Below are 18,926 nucleotides of genomic sequence, written 5' to 3' on the forward strand. Positions count from 1 at the left end.
TGAAAATTATTTATTTAAATGGCGCGTTGTTGCGTTGGTGCGTTGCGCATGCATAGGCATGGAAACGGAGGCCCATGAAATATTTATAGCGCATTTACGGCGTGCAAAGTGGGTGTTGGAGGCGGATAGGCAGATAGGCGGTGGCGAGGGGTAGTGGTGCCCATGTTTTATTTATTTATAACATTTAACTACAAAGAGCAGACAGACGCACGCACTGGCAATGAGTGTTTGCATAGGCCTCCATCCACCATCACCCATCCCCCCTCTTAAGTAGGTAAATATATTATTATAATACATACTTAACAAGAAAGAGGATGCTTGTGGAGGCGGCAGGAGCTCGCCTATTTGCACAACAATAAAGTCAATTTAGTCAGTGCGGGGACAGACTTCATTAAGTGCAGTCAAACGCGCGACATCGTCAACAATACCTCTGACTACCCCATAGTAGCCCCTCTAGTCATGCCCTCTGCACTACATGTGTATATAAATATTTGCCTTTGACGCTGATACACTTAAAAAGGGTACTTAAGCCCAAGTAAGAGTTTTGCCAGGCTTAGAGGCTAGATTTTATCATATAAAATTGTGTGTCTTTGCTTCTGTCTAATCCCTATTAATGTGCGTCTGTCTGTTCTTTCTTGCTGCCCATCTATTTGCTCAGATTGTCAGTTAGCATTCACAGACTTTGGTCCTTAAGTTTTATGTCTTTATTTAGTTTCTGCATCTGTTCTGTAGTTTTTGCGTGTCTTTAGGCATTTAAATGTTTGCAGAAATTACCTTTAACATATAAATATGTACATTTATATGTTTTTCTATGGCTTCATCTCACTGAGTGTATATTTGTTTATGTACATATGTAAATATCTGTCGCGTATCTTTCCATGCAACTGTCCGTTAACCTTTTCATTTATGCGTCCATCTTTCTCTACCGGTGCTTAAGTCTGTCCATAAATATTGTTCGTATTTGTACATATCTGTCTGTGCATTGCTAATGGAGTAATAAATACGTGTCGCGTACTTCCTACTGCTTAAAATTGCAGGCATATATAAATCAGAGAATAATGGATTAGATATACACAGAACAGAGCAGAGTATTTTCTGCTTCGGCGTGATGCTTATTTTTTTTTGTGTAAATTTATTCGCTGCGTGCGAATGGAGAGCTCAATTCGCTTGATAAGACGCCGAGACAGCGAGACGACAGAGCAGAACGACAGCGTCAACGAGAGGCTGACGTACAGATGTTAATGTGGCGACTGGCCCCGAGACAATCTCCGTGGGCTTATGTCGAACCCCGGTAACCCCAGTGTCAGCGCAGTTAGCAGTTGGGCAGGCGGAAAATTCAATGCATTCGAGGGCTTCCCATATACGAAAATAATGTGAGTTTAATGCCTCACAAAATGCCAAAGGCTGGGCAAAGTTGACACAAATGTAACGCATACGACACGTGCTACCAGTATACAGTGAGAACAAACTCCAATGAAACTTTGGCGAATGCCATAAAATAAGACGAAGAGTAATAATGATCCCGTTTGGAGAATGTTCACTGTATTTTTGTTGTTTTGCTTCTGGCTGTGAGCGTTGTCAGTGCTTTTGCCTTGAAGCTGATTATTACTGTTTGACACATTCGCTTGACTTGTCGTCGTCGAATCCCATCTACATCGACATTTCCATCCACAGCCACATCAAGCATACGCCCCGTGGCCACCCGCATTGACGACATGCCGAGAGCGCCCCCCTCCCCCCAAAGTACACAGTTACATCCATATGTCTGTGCACACGTAATACACTCTAGCAATAGTCTGTCTGTCGCCCTGCCTGTCTGTCTGTCTGGTCGTCGGCACAGACAAGCAAATAGAAAAGTGGAAATTGTGAAAAGTGAAAATAAATAAACAGAATGGGCAAGAGCGAGCGAGCCCAATTCAAAGTCTTCTACTGTCCGTTGTTGCTGGGTCCGGGTCCGAGTCCGGGTCGGACAGGCATTGACCAGCCTCGAATTTACTCAATTTGCAAAGAACTCGAGTCGAGGGTCGGGACAAGTTTAAGATGTTGCTACATTGGCATTATTCCATCTCAATATTGTAACCATGGAATACAGCCGGAGGATGTTCAATTGTTCACTTTTTGCGTTGCATTTGTTCGTGCGACTATTGATCTGTTTAATTGGATTAAGGAATGTCTTTTTGTTCACACCAAAGCTTCAAATATAATAGGGGTAATATCAGAAACAAGCCAAAAATAAACTGTTGACAATATTTAGTATGTAAAACACCATCTGAGTGCATCGATAATTGATTTTAGGAGTGTAACTGATGCTGGGAACTCATTTGATTACAATGTTAAGTTAAGTAAAGTAAAGTAAAAGGTATTCCAATGTCTGCTGCACCTGATAGCTGTACTCCAAGCAATTTTTTTCTTTATCTAAATAATAAAATTACTTATTGGACAACTGAAATTATTTCAGAATTTCGGTAATTGATTCAATGGGAAGTTGCTGGGACGCTGAAGCTGTTTCTATTCGCTGTTTCGATGAAAAAATGTAGGAGCATTTCTTTGAGTTTCATTGACTAAGTTAAGTCTGCATGAAGGAATCCCTCTTCGGATCATTAGTATGGGTTCTAATATCTTTTGACTTTGTTTAGCTAATTTAAATCTATTGAAAGACGAATTTTCCAAAATTCAGAATGGATTTTCATAATTGTACGAGCAGCTTAGCTTTTTCGGTGCTTAGATATTCTCATACTTATTTGAAGGTACATAAATGGATATTATATACGGGTTGTAGAGCTATCCATAAACAATTATAATTTATTTATCTATTTTTATTTTATTTTATTTGATATAATATGAAATACTAAATCTGAAAATTGTGTCCATATTATTCGTATAATATGAAATATCAAAGGAGCATTACAGATTTCTTTTGGGAGTGCTAGCACAAATAATAATAGCACAGCTCTCTATAAAATAAACAGTGAGGCAATTTTACTCAAATTTTAAGCTTGATTAAATTCCGTTTAGCAAATTAAATCGTCAGTTGCATTAATTATTTTCGTAGAACTACAAAATTCGCAGAATCATTCAAGAAAATCGTTAAGTCTGAGTAGCCGCTAACAGGAATGTTTTTATGGCCCAAAGACATCTTCAAGTCTCGTTTGGCCACTTTTTTGCCACTTGAGTTTCGTAATCATTTTTTTTTTGCCTGCTATCTCTTAATCTCTTACCCTTATTCCCCGTCTCTCTTTCCCCGTGTTTCCCCTTCTATCTTTCTAACATTTCCTCTTTGGGGGCAAGCTGTTGCATGGCTCGTGGCCTGTGGCTATGGGGGATTTGCCCCACGGAACATTACATTTGATTATGGGTCTATGTGCTCGTGTCTCTGCCACCGCCACTGCGCCGTCCTACCCCTGAGAGGGCAGCGTCTTAGCTCAGCTCTCTGGCAACGTCAGCAGCAACAGTCACAGGAAGGAAGCTTCAAGACGCGATTAAATCAGCAAATAAAATAGCAAGCGAACGAACGAACGAACGAACGAGCGGTGAAATGTAAGTGTGGGAGAGAAATACTCCTAGAGCCGCTTGAAATAAAGAGAGGGGGAGCTGGGCTGAAGAGCAACAAGAAATGCCATGCAAAGCGAGGAATGGAATGAAAACGGTGCATGGGAGAAGAGCAAGCAAACAAATAAAAAGATAGAAAGGTGAGATTTTGTTGCAGAAGCTGTTGATACCCTGAAAGATACCCTGCTAGCATTCTGATGGAAAGTGTATGATTTAGTGAACCGATTTAAATTATATATAAATTATATATGTATGTAGATATATAGATATCATGAATATAGATTGCAGATATATTATAATAAGGAAAAGTTTCAGCCAGATAGACTGACAGACTTTGATGCTAAGCCCTAATTAATGAACGAAAAGTTTCTGCGTTGTGGTCAACTCATAATACCCACCCCCCTATAGAGGGTACACCACAGAGTTAAGGCCCAAGTGCTCTGCAATTGGGTAAATAAAAAAATGTTGAGAAAAATGAATTTTTGAACAAGTTTTTTTGGTTTGGGTTGGTACGAAAGGATGGGCTGTGATGGGTTGGGCATAGAAGGTAAAGGAGCTTCCACGAGCTTAAAATGTTCACTTCTCAGATAGGGCGAAGACAAGAAGAGGAAGTAGAGGAAATAGGAAAAGCGGTGAGGGGAGGGGTGGGGAGAGAAGACCGAGTGACTGAATGACTGAGGTCGACTTTCTGATTGAATAGATAAATGAGGGACAGGATAGCACGGAAAATTGATTGCACTGTGATGGAATGTAAATGGTTTCTCAATAGAAAGTACATACATACATACAGTTACTTGTGTAAGTGTATCAGTTTATATACTTATGGTATATACTGTGAACAAATGAATAGACATGAATGGAATAAAACCTGAACACAACAAAAATAATGAAAAAAAAATAAAAAATAAACTGATAACAAATTTGTTTACCCGACAGAGCGCACAAGGCTGGCTGACAACAACGAAGTTCGTTGGTGGGCATGTAACAGGTAGGAAGGATGGAAGGTTGGGTGGCTTAACGACCCTGAATTTACATGCATACATACATACATATTTCAAACTATACATACGTACGTATGTACATATAGAAAAGGAAACTGTCTTGTACCACCCTCTCCCTCGCCTCTCTCTCTTCGTTGGTGTGCGAACTTTGTTGGACTCTATTGAATTACTTATCAAATGGTAGAAAAGTTTCCTTTGCATATATCCCAAGGACACTAAAAGGTTGTCAACTGAGTGGGAAATAGTTGCATACAACTTTGAAAGACTTAAAGAATTTGCATATTTGATCACAATTAAATGGGGATTAAGGTTCGGATGCTATCAAGCATATAACCAGAGTAGTGGCAAGCCATAGGCTTTATATTTAGTCTCCCTAACTAGTTCTACTTTTAATTGGAGATTTATCTGAATATACTCGTAAATATTAACTTATTTATTTTGTGTAAAGAACAATCACTAAATAAATAAATTAATATATACGAGTAATATAATAATATAATAATTATAATAATAATATATAATTATAATACATACATAATACGTACATGATATTTTTTAATATAATCTTTAAATTGTAACTGAAATATTTTGGATTTGTTTTATTTTATTTATTTATTTTGTTTTAGTTATATTTTATTGTATTTATTTATTGCATTTTTTTTTTTATTTATCATTATTATTATTTTTTTTTTTGAACATCAAATTCACTTTATAGATACCTTAAAGTTGCTTATATCAATGATATTGAGACATTATGGAGCCGTGAAACATTTCCTTTATTTGGGTAACAAAAAAGATAATTTAGCTACCTCTTTTTTTTTGTAACTTTCCCCTTCAATATGTCTCTGTTACATAGTCGGAAATTGTGTGAATAAAACCCCTGTCTAATTGCCCATTGCACAGCGACAATTCTTTTTGATGAATACACCAGACGATGAAATCCCATGATAATGATTAATCACTATGGCAACGGCAACGGCAACATCTATGGCTATGGCTATGGCTACTGCTACGGTGCAGTGTCCGCTCTGGAGAATCGCATTAATTTCCCATCCTCCAGCTCCATCACCATGGCTGGCCAATTACCGGACAAATGCTATTAGCCACAGGTTCCACAACAGGCCAATTACAAGACCAACTTCAATGGCCAAAACGAAAACCTAATCAAGACACAGAAAAAGAGAACCAAGAGCTGCCAAAAAAAAAATTTTACCAAAATTGTTCCACCTGAACTGGAATCGAGTTACGTGAACATTGTTGTCATTGTTGTTGCTGGTGTTGCTGGTGTTGCTGTTGTTGTTTCTCTTTATTCTATGATTTGGACAAATCATTTTTTAAAGGCCAACGAGCAATTTTAGCCCTGCCACTCTGTCCACTTGAGCTTAGGAGGGGCTTTGGGCTATCATGCCAACTGCCAACTCAGTTGTGGCTTCTGTTTCCCATGCAGTGTATGGGCGGGGTGGGGTAGTGGGTAGGGGCGGGGTGGTTGGTTTTTATGGCAAGTCAAAAACCTATTAATGCTCAGAGCTCAGCAGCACGTTCAACTTGTTACAATTTTTATTTTCCTTATTTTTTTACGTTTTCCTTTTTTTTTTTTTTGTTGTTTTATTGTCTGTGCTATACCGCAAGAAGATTGAAGACTTTATGATAAAGATTAATATCATATGCATTTTCATATACTCTAACCTTTGCATGACCCCGCGACAGACTCCATGTAAACATTTCTGTGAACATGTGTCAAAAGAACTTTATACCGAATGACCCTGAATGAAAGTCGCAAAGCGAAGCGAAGCGTTGCATCAAAATGCAAATGACGCGTGGCAAAAGAGAGGTTTAACTTAAATAGAAAAACAACATATATACAAACATATGTACATATGTATGTATGCATAAAGTGCACGTCACCAGCTTTGGCTTAACGAGAAACGGCAACAGCATCTCTATGTGGGGTGCATATAAATGCATTTAAAGTTGGTCCCTGCATCAAATATGCAATTTCTTTTCATCGAAATTTTCATTCAATATCATGGAAAAGCTACGCCACATGTCAATGGCATACGATGTTTTTTTGGAATCATCCACAAAAGCTGTAAGTCAGCTTATTTTTGTATATGAAAACGACTTGCGAGTGGAGGAGCCGAGCCGGGCAATAAATCATGCTTCAGAAACGGCACGAAATGTGCAGACAAGCTGCTGTTGCCTTGAAATAACTTTTACGATCTGCTCTCGAAGGACTATAGTCCTTTAAAATCAATGCAAATACGAGTAATTCAGCCTGCCAGAACAACTAACTTTTAAGATCTGTTTTTTTTTTTAATTTCTTTTGTCCCCATCCAGCTTACGTTCTGCGGCTCCTTAGCCACATCTTGGGTTCCATTTTGGCTAAGGAATATAACAGATAATCCAAATAAAAGAAGTTCCAAATGAGAACCTATACCTATGATCTGTTCTCAGATATTATACACCTCTGAACCATTTTTCCTGAACTAGCTTTTGTCTTCAGAAGAGCGCTCTGCATTAATACAAGAAATTAAAGTTCTTGGACTACATTTGGATATTTTAACTTTATGTTTTCAGTGCATAAACTTTTAAAGTGTATTCTTTGTTTCGATCTACACAAAAGAAAACTTAATTTTAGTTATTTCCTGTTCTTTTTATTTGTTTTCTACTAGTATTTCCGGCTGTTGGGTCTTTCTGTGTGTCTTTTGCATTAGCTTCTGCTTTTGAGTATCTCTCTCACTGTCTCTCTCTCTGTCTCTATCTCTGTCTTTGTCTCTCGTTCTCTGTTTGTTTGTTCGTGGGTCGTTACCTCCAATTTCTTTCACTCTCCACCACCACCCCCTGCCCTCTATTGAGCCGCCTTTGGCGCATTGTTTGACATGAGTTTAATATTTCAAAAAACGATAAAAATTTGAGGCAGTTTTTAGGCCCTCAGCACAACACCCTGCCCCCACTCCCCCGAATGTGTCCAACGTACATTTTGGCACTGTGTCGCAAACTTTAATCGATACGGAATATCATCAGCAAAACAACTGCATGAGAGGTGCCTTCAAATTCGTTTTCATAGATTGGTTTCGGGCTGTCATGTTGAATTTTGATTCTCCAAACAAGTTACAATCTGTCATACCTGCATGGACGGATGGATGGATAGATGGATGGTTGTGTTGTGGGTATATGACTGTTTTGTGTGCGCCCAGAACCTCCGACACAATCAATTTCAATTAGGGTAAGTGGGGCAGGTGCCCGTGCGCCCAGACCCCAGCCACAGCCGCAGCTACAGCTACAGCAGCTACAGTCCAGGTCCCAGACACAGTCGCAGGAGGGGCGTAATTAAGCTGCGTGTCATTACGCATAGCTGGCCCAGGATCCAGGATCATTTGGGGCTTAATTCAATCAAGCGTACCGTCCACAGTGTCGCCCAAATGGTCCGCCCTGAACTTGGAACTGGGACTGGGGACTGGGGATTGGGCCCTGGCCCTCTCGCGTACTGTTTGCCTTTGGGCCGGCCAGCATGGAAATAATCACCGGAAATCTCTGAGCGGAAACGGTCGTAATAATGGCACCCGAAATGGACGACAGCTCCGCATTTAGCCAAACAAAGTGAAGTGTTGCCGGGGCCCTAGCCCTAGCCCTAGCCCCAGCTCTGTCCCCAGCTCTGTGCCCTGGCCCTGAATCAAGAACTAGTGGAGGGGTCTCCCTACCCACCGCGGGGGCAATCGGTGCAAAGTGTTGTTGTGCATGCTAACGGTACATTAATTCGTATTCATAAATAACGGCAACGGTGAAGAGAATGAGCAGAGAGAAATAGTAGCGCCAGCTGCCGACTGCCAAAGTGGAAATCAATGCAGTCACAGCCTGAGCACGGCAGGAGAGCGAGGGAGAGGCAACTCTAAGCCAAACTTTAAGCACAGCAGAGTGAGAGAGAGAGCAACTCTAAGCCTCCGCTACTCCGATTGTTTGCTTTGATCCCAGAGTGCTCGAGTGCTGGAGTGCTGCTCGATCTGGGAGTGAGCAGGAAAGCAGTCAGAGCTTTTTGTTCAACGTTCGTCAGCTTTGAGTTATTATCGGAGGACCAGTTACAGTGGAACTTCGCTCAGTGGAACTTTTTATACTTTTACTTATAATAAATTTCTGTTTCTCTTAGTACATGAAATATATGCAGATTTTTGGGTTGATATTATGGGATATTCGCTACGGTTTGTTTGTTTATTTCCTGCAAATTATCACGGAATCTTCAGAATCTCAGGAGATTCATTTTAATATTAATATTAATTTTATTTTTCTTTATGTAAAGAGATTCAAACAACTCTTAGAGATTCCCAAAACTTTAACAACACTAAGAGTATCCTGGGACAGCTAGAGTTGGGTGAAGAAGATTTTTCACATAAATAAAATAATCCTAAAAATTTATTAACACTAAAATCTGTAGTCACGGTAAAGGTATTTAAAATGCTTAAAGGCCAGTAAAAATATTGCAAGTTAGTTTAAATATAAAAGTTAATTTATCTATTAAAACCGTTGACAAAGTTCCATGAAATATAAGCAGTTTTTTTATGGGTTTTACTGCAACTAAAACTTCTTGCTTCTGTGGATAATGCAGTCCGATTTAACGTAGTTCGTCCGTGCTTGTTTTTCGGGGCAAGCTAATTACTCAGGTCAGGCGTCCGAGTGACAAACGGAGTGCCCCGTGAGTGGGAGTGCCATAAATAGTTCAGTGGCAAGTGCTGGGGTCCCCCGCCCCCACAAAAGTGAGCTGCCAAAACAGCATAATCTGTGCCTGCACTCGCACTTGACTGGATTTCACTTTCCACCCGGCCAGAAAATGGCCACAACTCACGCGAGGTGGCCAGACGAGGGGGCGCAGTAAGAGTGGTTCAATGTTCAGTGACAGCATTCAGCAGAGTTCTTATCTTTTGGGCCCCACAATTGGTAGGTTCTCGAAATTCGTAATTCCCTCATAATGACATTAAAATGGAAATTATCTTTGAATGCTGCGGCTGCCCATTAAATATGCAATAAATAAATTATTATTATTATATGTAGCAACTGAAGCAATTCCATGCTGTGCTGAATCATCGAATCATTTCAGCTGCTTCATAAATGAGTGAAACTTATGGGTTATGATAAATGATAACAGCCCAGCAATGTGCAGAAATACTCGTAGGGAGGAGCTCTCTTGGAGTGGAATCTGTGACTACTGGCAGCTGGAATATGAATATGAGTACAAATTCTATTGTTCAATAACTTTAATTAAAGTGAAATTTTGCTCCCGTACGAAATTCTATTCTTATTTAAATGTGTGTGTGTGTGTGTTTTGATGGAATTTTCCTAAGAGGTTTCTTTGTAAACAAAGTTAAATAGAGCTTAATTCTGGGAACCACAAACGAGAAAACAAAGGCAGGCCCCAGATTCCATTAGATATATAATATGTGTGCGTGCGTGTGTGTGTGTGTATATGTTTTGTATTTTGGGCACGTTAACATCTTCCTTTTGGGCTTTCTTTATGCTCTGAATAAGCAGAACGAGAATCTTGAATTTCCAGTTAAATGAAATGCTTTTGTGGCAGCCACAATTTGCGACGATATGCGACTTAAACTTAGCACAAATTTAAATTAAAATAAATAAATAATTTCTCAGCTTAGAAATAAATGAAACAATTACTTGAGCCGCACAACAAAGTAATCTAAATCTGAATAACTATAATACGTATAACAATTTCTTGTGTAGACCCTTGTGTACCCTCCCCCTCGTCATGACTTAACCATTACATCCTGAAGCTTGCCACATATGGTCGTGCCGTGCCGCACGCTTGTGTGTGGCAACAACGAGCATATAAATTTAAATGGCCATTTCCAGAGTGGCAAAACGGATAATAACCCATTTGATGTACCGACACAGTTTTTCCATTAAACCCAAATACAATGCGATGCTCACACACCGGAAAAATATGAGCCCCGCCAGGTACATAGTGCAGAGAGAGAGAGTGCAGGAGAAAGGTGTCTGTGGGGATTATATGTGCTTACTGTGTTATGGCACTCGCATATTACGCATACGCACGATGGTCGCACCAAACAAATTAATTTCGTTATTTATGGGCAATTGTTAGCGGGTTTTAATTGAAATCGAACGCTGGAGGGTTTTGTTGGGAATTGCAATATGTATTTTCCACGCAATTTCCCATCGAGATTCAATCAAAACTGTTTGCAGGGCAATGTCAATTATGACATTATCACATAAACAGAAAACTATACTTAAGCTTTGTCCCCCCTCTCTCTCTCTCACAATATGGAATAAAAACATTGTCCCAATTACAAATGTGTAACAGTGCGCGTGCGAGTGTGTATCATGGGCTGCTCTTTCTCTGCTGTGATTTTTATCGCTACGAGTAAGTGCTCTCTGACACCCGCAGAAGCTGGACGGAGTCGAAGCTTTGTCTGTGGATACTGTTACTTCAGACGCCCTGCCCACTGCAGCTGCTGGTGGGTGGTGCTGGTGCTGCTGCTACTGTTACTTCTGCTCTGCTGCTCCTCTGCTACACCGCCCAAAAAATACATACTTGACTTCCATTTCTAGAGATATCATATTTTCCATATGGCCTGGGCAGTAAGTAATACGAGTTAGCGGGTACAAAATATAATCAATGTTATTAGCCTGTTCGAGATTTTATTTTCTAGGGCTATCATATTTTCCATATGGCCTGGCCAGTTAATCGGAAAATTAGAAAATTAAGTTCTGTGATTATACATTTCCGAGCTGGCGAATTTGATATTTTTCGATTGATGATGGAAAAAAACCATTACAGAATGAGCTTCATAATTCATAATTCCTGAGATTCAAGAATTCAGGAAATGTTATTCCTGAAAGTGATTTTCTTTATGGGGAACAATTTGTAGTAATTTTGCTAGCTCGTAATAATAATGGATTAATAATAATAGAAAATAATAAATTAGATTATTAGATCTATGGAAATGCATCTCACTTTTCGGTATACAGCGCCTCTGCTTCACTGCTTCTGGTCTACCCTCTGCTACTCCCCAATCATGTAAATTTATCTCAGTGTTCCGGCTTCCCGCTCACTGCTACTGTTAGTGCTCTCCCCTGCTGCTCCTGCTGTTACTATCCGCCTCCATCTGCTACTGTAACTGTCCTCCTGCTGCTGCTGCCGCTGCTACTGTTACTGCTCCTTTGCCGCTGCCGTTATTCTTGCTAATTTGCATGCACATGCACAAACAAGCATAGTTTATAATTCAATTAGTTCAGGTGCGATACGCTGGGTGGAGGGAACGATAAGGTGCACGCTGTCACCGCTGATAACGCCTTTATTCGTTTATTCATTTATGAAGGAGGATTTCGTTTATCAATGCACAATTCACTTACATTTATGGCAGCCACAGTACTAACTACACTTAAGCTAAACAGCAGAAAATATACCATACCACAGAGAGAAGGGCTAAAGATACAGCGCAGAAGAACAGAAAAACATTGCATAAAAATAAAAACAAAACAAAACAAAACAAAAGAGCAGCACCCACAGAACACAGAACACTGAAAACATGCACACCGAAAAACACACACGAAAACAGAAATTGCTTCAGAAATTGCCGAGCAAACAGAAAATATCTTTGTGGGATTCTCGTGGTGCGGCGGGTGGTTGTTCTTCTATCAGAGGATTTCAATTTCGAATTGGCTGCATATCTGCGGTTCTGTTACATATCACACACCTTCTTCACACCATCATTCACAATCCCCTTGGCCCTTCCTCCGACCTCCACCATCATCCCATCCCACTAGTCTGCTTTGTGCCGTGAATGATACCAGATGATAAAAAGCTAATCAAGCAGCTGGCTTTATTGTTGGTGCGGGTGGTTTACCTTTTGCTAGTCAGCGATCCACATAAAATTCTCTCAGTCACTGAAGTACCCACACAGACGTTATGTTGGAAACGATTTGGATTTTGATTTTGCGAATGCCGATTCGAATGCAGGATGCCGAATGCCGAATGCCCAATGCAGAATTCGCGTTGTTTGCGTGAACAATTTTCAAATGGAAATGCCGCCGGTCACTCTCGGTCGCCGTTGTAACGTTCTCGACGCGCCACATGAACTGAACTGAACTGAGCGAACGCGAGCGAGCGAGCGAGCAAGCACACACGAACACCGAGCCCCAAAATGAGAGCACCCCCCCCAGAAGAAAGCCGACAACGACGACGACGACGAAAACGACGAAAACGACGCTGCCGGTCGGTCGCCGGTAGCAGCAGCAGCAGCAGCCGGAGAGCTTCACATCAGAAACGGCGCGGTGAGGGGGAGTCAATGTGGGGGCGCATGTAAAAAGGAAGAGTGAAAGAGAGTGGGCGTGACACAACAACAAAAGTGCGCTCAAAAAGTGAATGAGTGAAAACGAAATCGGCGCAAAGCGGTTCGGCGGAGCTTCAATTGGTGAAGCAGTTGAAAGGGGATTCCCCCAGGAAAAATAAGAGTTAACTTAGAGAAATAAAAACAAGAATAAAGTGATTGAAGTAAAGGCCCTTACCGAGAACAAATTTGTAATTGTAGTGTATGAAAAGAATTAAATAAATAATTGTTAAAATTATTTGAGTATTATTTTCTTTCCCTCAGTATTACGCAGTATTCCTTTCACTCTTTCATTTCCAACTATTAGCGGATATATCTGCAAATTTAATTGAACAATCATTTCTGGTATTACCTATAAGCCCCGCATACCCATTCGATACGATACGTACAAATTGCTTCCAATCGAACGCATAAAATGCTTCCAATTCGAATGCATTGAAAACCCCAAACACAAACCAATTAAATGCCATGGGAAATGAATTGAAATGGCATTGGATAAACACAGAATAATGTACAGAATATACATATGTACTACATACTCGTATGTAATTTGGTTGGGTTGGTTTTACTCGCATCGAATGAATGTGTGCGTGTAATTAAAATTCCGAATGAGATTTTTGTTAATGTTAATGAAAATCAAATAAATTTGACTGATTTAAATTAAATGAATAGAGTAAATTTAGTAGAAATTTAGTATGACTGAAAATGAAAACTATTACAAGAAGAAAATAAGTACATCAAACAAACTGAATTTTATATACTGGGAAGGAAATCCTGAATACTAGGGATATATGTATGTATGTATGATGAGAACTCTGAGCCCGTGTATTAGACAAACGCCAAAATTTCCACCACAGTCAACTCATTAAGGGCCAATGGGTATTTAAATGCCCATGAATATTATGAAACTCGAATAATTTTCGCTCCGAACTGGTGAAACATATGGAAATAATTCTTTTTGTTATGTAAAGAGGATAAATGGATCTACAAGGAGAATTTCGATCCCCAATCTATATTTCTCCCTACAATGCAATAAATAGGAAACAATTAATAAGCATCATTTTAATAGGAATCTTTCACATAATAAAGTTTATGTAATAAACGTCTACAAAATCACATTTGGCATCGATCCGATCCTCTCGACACGATCCGGTTGGGTTTTTGTTTTTGGTATCAAAGGCCGAATTGTTCAACAAATTAAATAGCAATATTGTAAAAGTGTAAAGCTAATGAATAAAATTAAAATTAGGCACTGTTGTTTGTTTTTATGTACGTGTAGCTCTAGTGGGGTTATTCTAGCTGAAGAAGTAGATCGAGTCGAGGACGTTGTGCAGCTCAAAGTCCCCCTTTTGGGGCAGTTGCTTGAGGGTGCGATTCAGCTGTCGCTTGGATAGATCCTCCACGGAGCCATCGTTTGTGAAGTCGCTGCAGCAAAAATAATAAACATTTAACAACGAAAATAAAGCTAGACACTTATGGTGAGCAAACGTACTTGTCTTTAAAGCTGTAGGTGTTGCGCATAAAGTCGGAGAGCTGCTCGAGAATTGGCTGCGAGTGGAGGGCCACAAACTGCTCGCGGCAACTGCGATTCAGCTCCGGCACCGTGCACGCATGCGTCCAGAAGCAGTCGTGCACGGACACAAAGGTGATGCCCTGCCGCTCGCAGTGCAGCGAGGTGAGCATCATGTGCGACGAGTCCAGCGAGTGGATAAAGTTCGGCGGAAAGGCGTTCTTCTGCTTGAGAATGTTGGGCCGCTCGTACATATCCATGGCCATGTGGGCGTTGACCCGCAGTCCGGTTCGGGATGTGTGTTTGATCTCCTGCCGGTTGTATGGCTGCACCACGGGCAGGCCCAGCGGTGTCGTCCACTCGACGTTCTGGCTGCACACGCCCGAAATGAGACGCGCACACTCCGTGAACCAGTCTTGGATCTCTCGCGTCGAGGTGAACATCTCGCGTAGACTCTCGAACGTCTTGGTCGTGAGGTAAGTGGATGCAGGCCACACCCAATCCCTGGGGAAGTCATCGATGTCCTTCAGCTGGCGCGCTATCTGCAGTCGGGCCCCGTAGCGGGTCACACCATAGACGGTGGTCATCACCGTCTGCTTGATCACCTTACGGCGCACAAATCCAGCCAGAGCCTCGGCCACATGCAGCCCGTTCTGTGCATCGCTCTTCCGACTGCGCTCCACCAGCGTGGCCACCGCACTGTACACATCCTGCGGTATGGCCGATGGGGCCAGGTTGACGCTGACAGCACCCGCCTTGTCGCGACCCAAGGCCGCATAATGCTGCAGTCCGTTGCAGGAGCCGTCCTGGTGTATGGGAAAGCGACTCATATAGGCGGCTGGATCGGGCGAACGATGTACCTTGGCTATCTCCATGCAGCAGCCCAATGTCTGCCAGGGTGTGTCCGACTTGGCCCACCACATGCCACCAGTGAGCGGATTATCCGCCGAGTCCAGTATCTCGTCCATGATCTCCTCCGCGTACAGCAGACGCTCGCGCACCGAATCGCGCTTCTTGAGGCCCGTCAGATTGATGCAGTGCAACTTGAGCCAACTGAAACCATCGACGCCCAGGGGCTGGGCCTGATCAAAGATGAGCATCGAACGAGCCAGGTCCGAGCCCAAATGGTTCAGATGAGGCGGCACTGGATAGACGCGTCCCCGAAAGTCCATGTTGTGTGGCAGCCAGAAGACCTTGTCGCGGTACTGCAAATGGAGTAATATAAAGCCTGAAATATCGAATGATTTGCCACATTACTCACATGCTGAGCCAGCGATAGCCTGTAGAGGGCATCGCACCACAGACTGTACATCTCGGCCTTCTTCCGTCGATGGCCGAGCTTCTCGCGGAACTGTTTGGCCAGATCCGTACTGGAGACGCCGCTGCCGTCGCTTTTTTTGAGGAGAGTGGGCAGCGGGGGCAGGGAACTGGGCGGCTGGGGCACATCCAGCTTGGCATTGCCACCGTTCTGGAATACCTCGACGATGACATCCAGCAGCTGGGTGTTCACACGCCACGGAACGCTGGCCAGTTGGTTGAGCGAGTCCAGCGCTGGGTAGAGATGCTGTGGATTCGAGGCCCGTATACGATCCCACTGCTGAATGGCCTGATGGGGCAAGCGAATCAGCTCGGATTTGTTCAGCAGGTAGCCGCCATTGTGGGGCGTGCTCCAGGGCTGCGGCGGACACAGCATCGGCACCAGATTCGAGTCAAAGGTGAGTGTCTGCTGGCGCGAGGCACGCAGTAATCTGGAGAGCACCGGATGCGGCTTTACCTCCTCCTTGACGAGGCGACCCTGATTGCGGAACAATGTATAGAAGGCGGGTAGCAGATTCTGTGAGGCGACGGTCTTCGATTTACTCTTCTGACGCATTATGTGCGGATCGATCTTGATGTCGCGCATCAGAATGTTGTACAGAAATCTTCCGACGCCGGCCAGCACATTCGTGGGCCACGGCACCTCGGGCAGATCCATGCTGGGTCCACTCTCCCGCTGCTCGTGCACCAGCCGCTGCCACGCCTGACGCGAATTATCCTGGGTATTGCCACTGTCCCACAGATCACAATACGAACTGTAGATCTCGCCAATCTTCTCGAGCGTGCCGTTGTGCTTCTTCTGTTCGATCTGGTAGCGTTGCTGCACCTTCTCGCCCAGTTCCTTATACAGCTGCCCCACCGTCGGACTGAAAGTCTCCGAGCCTTCGGCCAGCTTGTACAGCTCCTTGATGAGGATGTCGGCAAAGTGTGTGCTGTCCAGCGCCTTCAGATATGTGTAGTAGTTCATGTAGCCATGCGGCTTGAAGCGCACCTGGGCACGCAACGTGTTCAGGTCGCGCACAATGGCCGTCGAGATTTGTTTGCGCCAACTCTGCTCCAGCTCCTTCAGTCGTTCGCGCTGGAAAGGCAAATAAACTGTAGCATAAATAAGCAGAAATTGCAGCGTACCTACGCATTTATCAGCATTGGCAAACTCTTTCGTCTTCTCGATCGATTTAATGGTGATGCAGCCGTCCAGTTCCACCTTCAGCTGATCCCGCGCAAGTTGCTCCAGCTGCGCCTTGCCGTAGCCTCGCCTCGAGTTCATTATGGCATAGTCGGCATCCTGCTGTATACTGCCTCCATTCTCGGCGCCCACTGGCAGCACATGCTCGTTCAGATGATTCAGCAGCTCGTTGTCATAGCCCAGCTGCGGCGGCACATAGACGGGCGTGAAGTCAGAACGAATCCGACGCAGCGCATCCAGGGCAATGTCACGCTGATCGGCAACGAATTTCGACCTATCCATTATTTGGTTCAGTGTGAATCCTTCCTGCTCCGCTTGTGCTATGTACTGGCTGAGCAGCTGCTGGTTCTGCTCGTCTGGCTCCAAGCGACCCAAACACTCGAAAACGGCTGCATAGGTTTGCTCGTTGAACGTCAGGCCATCCTCTTCGAGCAGCTTAAAGATATCCTCGAAGCGATCAAAGGCTCCCTTGCCCGCATACCCATGCAGCAGGATGTTGTAGAGGTCAGTGGTGAGCAGGCCTTCGGTTAGACGGGGACTCGTGCTCTTCTTGATCCGACTGCGATAGGCAATGATGGTGGACAGGGCTCGACTCAGCATATTGGCGGAGACACAGACATTCAAATAGGTGTGCAGATTGATTTGCAATGCCCGCTGCTTGCCCAGACGCTCCTGCTCCTCATTTACGTGAACTTTTGACTTGAATCTAGCGAATCAAACGGAACGGAAGAACCTTAAATAAACGTAGAAAGCCAGATGGGTGAGCTTGGCCTACCGCTTCTTGGATTTGGCTGTAACAGCATTGACGCTGGGCACCACGGGAGCTGTGACGGCGGGTCTGCTCTTGTCCAAGGGATTGATGTAGGGTTCTATGGCCTCAAAGGGATCCAACGCTTCCAGCTCCTCCCCGTGCTTGGGTGCAGTGAGGCTACAAAGAACAGAAATCGGTTAACGTTTCATTTCCTATTGGCCTTGTTGGCCTTATTGGACTCACCCGAAATCGGCTTCCTGCTGCTCATTGCCCATGCTCTCAATGATGTCACGGAAATTGTGAAAACTCTTCAGGATATTCTGCACCTCTTCGGGATTCGCGATAATCTGTTTAGTGTACTCATCCTTGCCAAAAAAGAGCATGGGCCGGTCATCATAAATGCCTGACTCCAAAATGGACCCATCCAATGCCTCCATATCGATTTTCTGATACTCCACGGGCTGCCGTTGGGCCGGCTCCAGGCCGCCTTTACTGCTCTTCTTCAAGCCGCGTTTCTCCTCCCGTGCCCGCTTGTCCAGTATTTGCTGTTGGGTTTTCTGTATGAACTCGGCCAGCTTCTTTGACTTGAGGCGCTTTACGCGCGACTTTCGTTCGCTGGCGGTCAGCTCAGTGACTGCAAAATGGAGAAACCAATTGCATTTATTCAAGTGGCTGCACTTCCGACTGATGTGGCATGAACATACCCTCTAGGAGCTCCACATACTTGGCGAAGCGTGGCTTGCGCAAGCGCTTCTTCTTGCCTTGCGTCTGGGCATCCGTCTGGGTCGGTGCTGTGGTCTGTGGGCGTGCGAATGGTGTTGCAGTTACTGAAATTTAAAGCATGCGTTATAAATTAAGAGGCTGCTGTCGCGCCACATGTACCATCACTACTCACTTGCCGGCATTTGGCGGTATAGCATTTGATAATACTGCTGATAATGTACGAAATTCTGCGATACAGAACCACCGCCGCAATCGCAGCACGCCGTTGTGGTGGCTGTGGGTGGCACTCGGAGCACTTTGTGCATGGCCGCGGCTCGATTTGCGCTCAGCAAACGATACATTTCGGATTGTTGCCGCTACGTGTTGAGCCCCAAACAGTTGACACTCGGCAAACGCATTCAATTCAGGCAGTTTTCCACAATTTTCACACAGTATAATTGCATAATACACAACAGAAACCAGACCAAACTGTTGTTCATCGCCTTCACGTGCGCCCGCTGCCGGGGGTGTTTTTTAACACTGGACCAAAACAGCT

General features: G+C 43.5%; 1 protein-coding gene across 1 annotated transcript; it reads right to left on the bottom strand.

Annotated features, from left to right (window-relative positions):
- Positions 1-13,951: 13,951 nt before the first annotated feature.
- Positions 13,952-18,909, bottom strand: LOC111076503 (DNA-directed RNA polymerase, mitochondrial). The gene is made up of 8 exons (XM_022370324.2): positions 18,564-18,909; positions 18,373-18,495; positions 17,912-18,302; positions 17,693-17,845; positions 16,864-17,623; positions 15,676-16,809; positions 14,397-15,619; positions 13,952-14,329 (listed from the first exon to the last, which is right to left on the bottom strand). The coding sequence occupies exons 1-8, from the start codon at positions 18,730-18,732 to the stop codon at positions 14,200-14,202; spliced, it is 4,083 nt and encodes a 1,360-aa protein (XP_022226016.2). The 5' UTR covers positions 18,733-18,909; the 3' UTR covers positions 13,952-14,199.
- Positions 18,910-18,926: the final 17 nt, after the last annotated feature.

The sequence above is a fragment of the Drosophila obscura genome, unplaced genomic scaffold (assembly GCF_018151105.1).
Source record: "Drosophila obscura isolate BZ-5 IFL unplaced genomic scaffold, ASM1815110v1 contig_200, whole genome shotgun sequence".
In the NCBI taxonomy this organism is placed as follows: Eukaryota; Metazoa; Arthropoda; class Insecta; order Diptera; family Drosophilidae; genus Drosophila; species Drosophila obscura.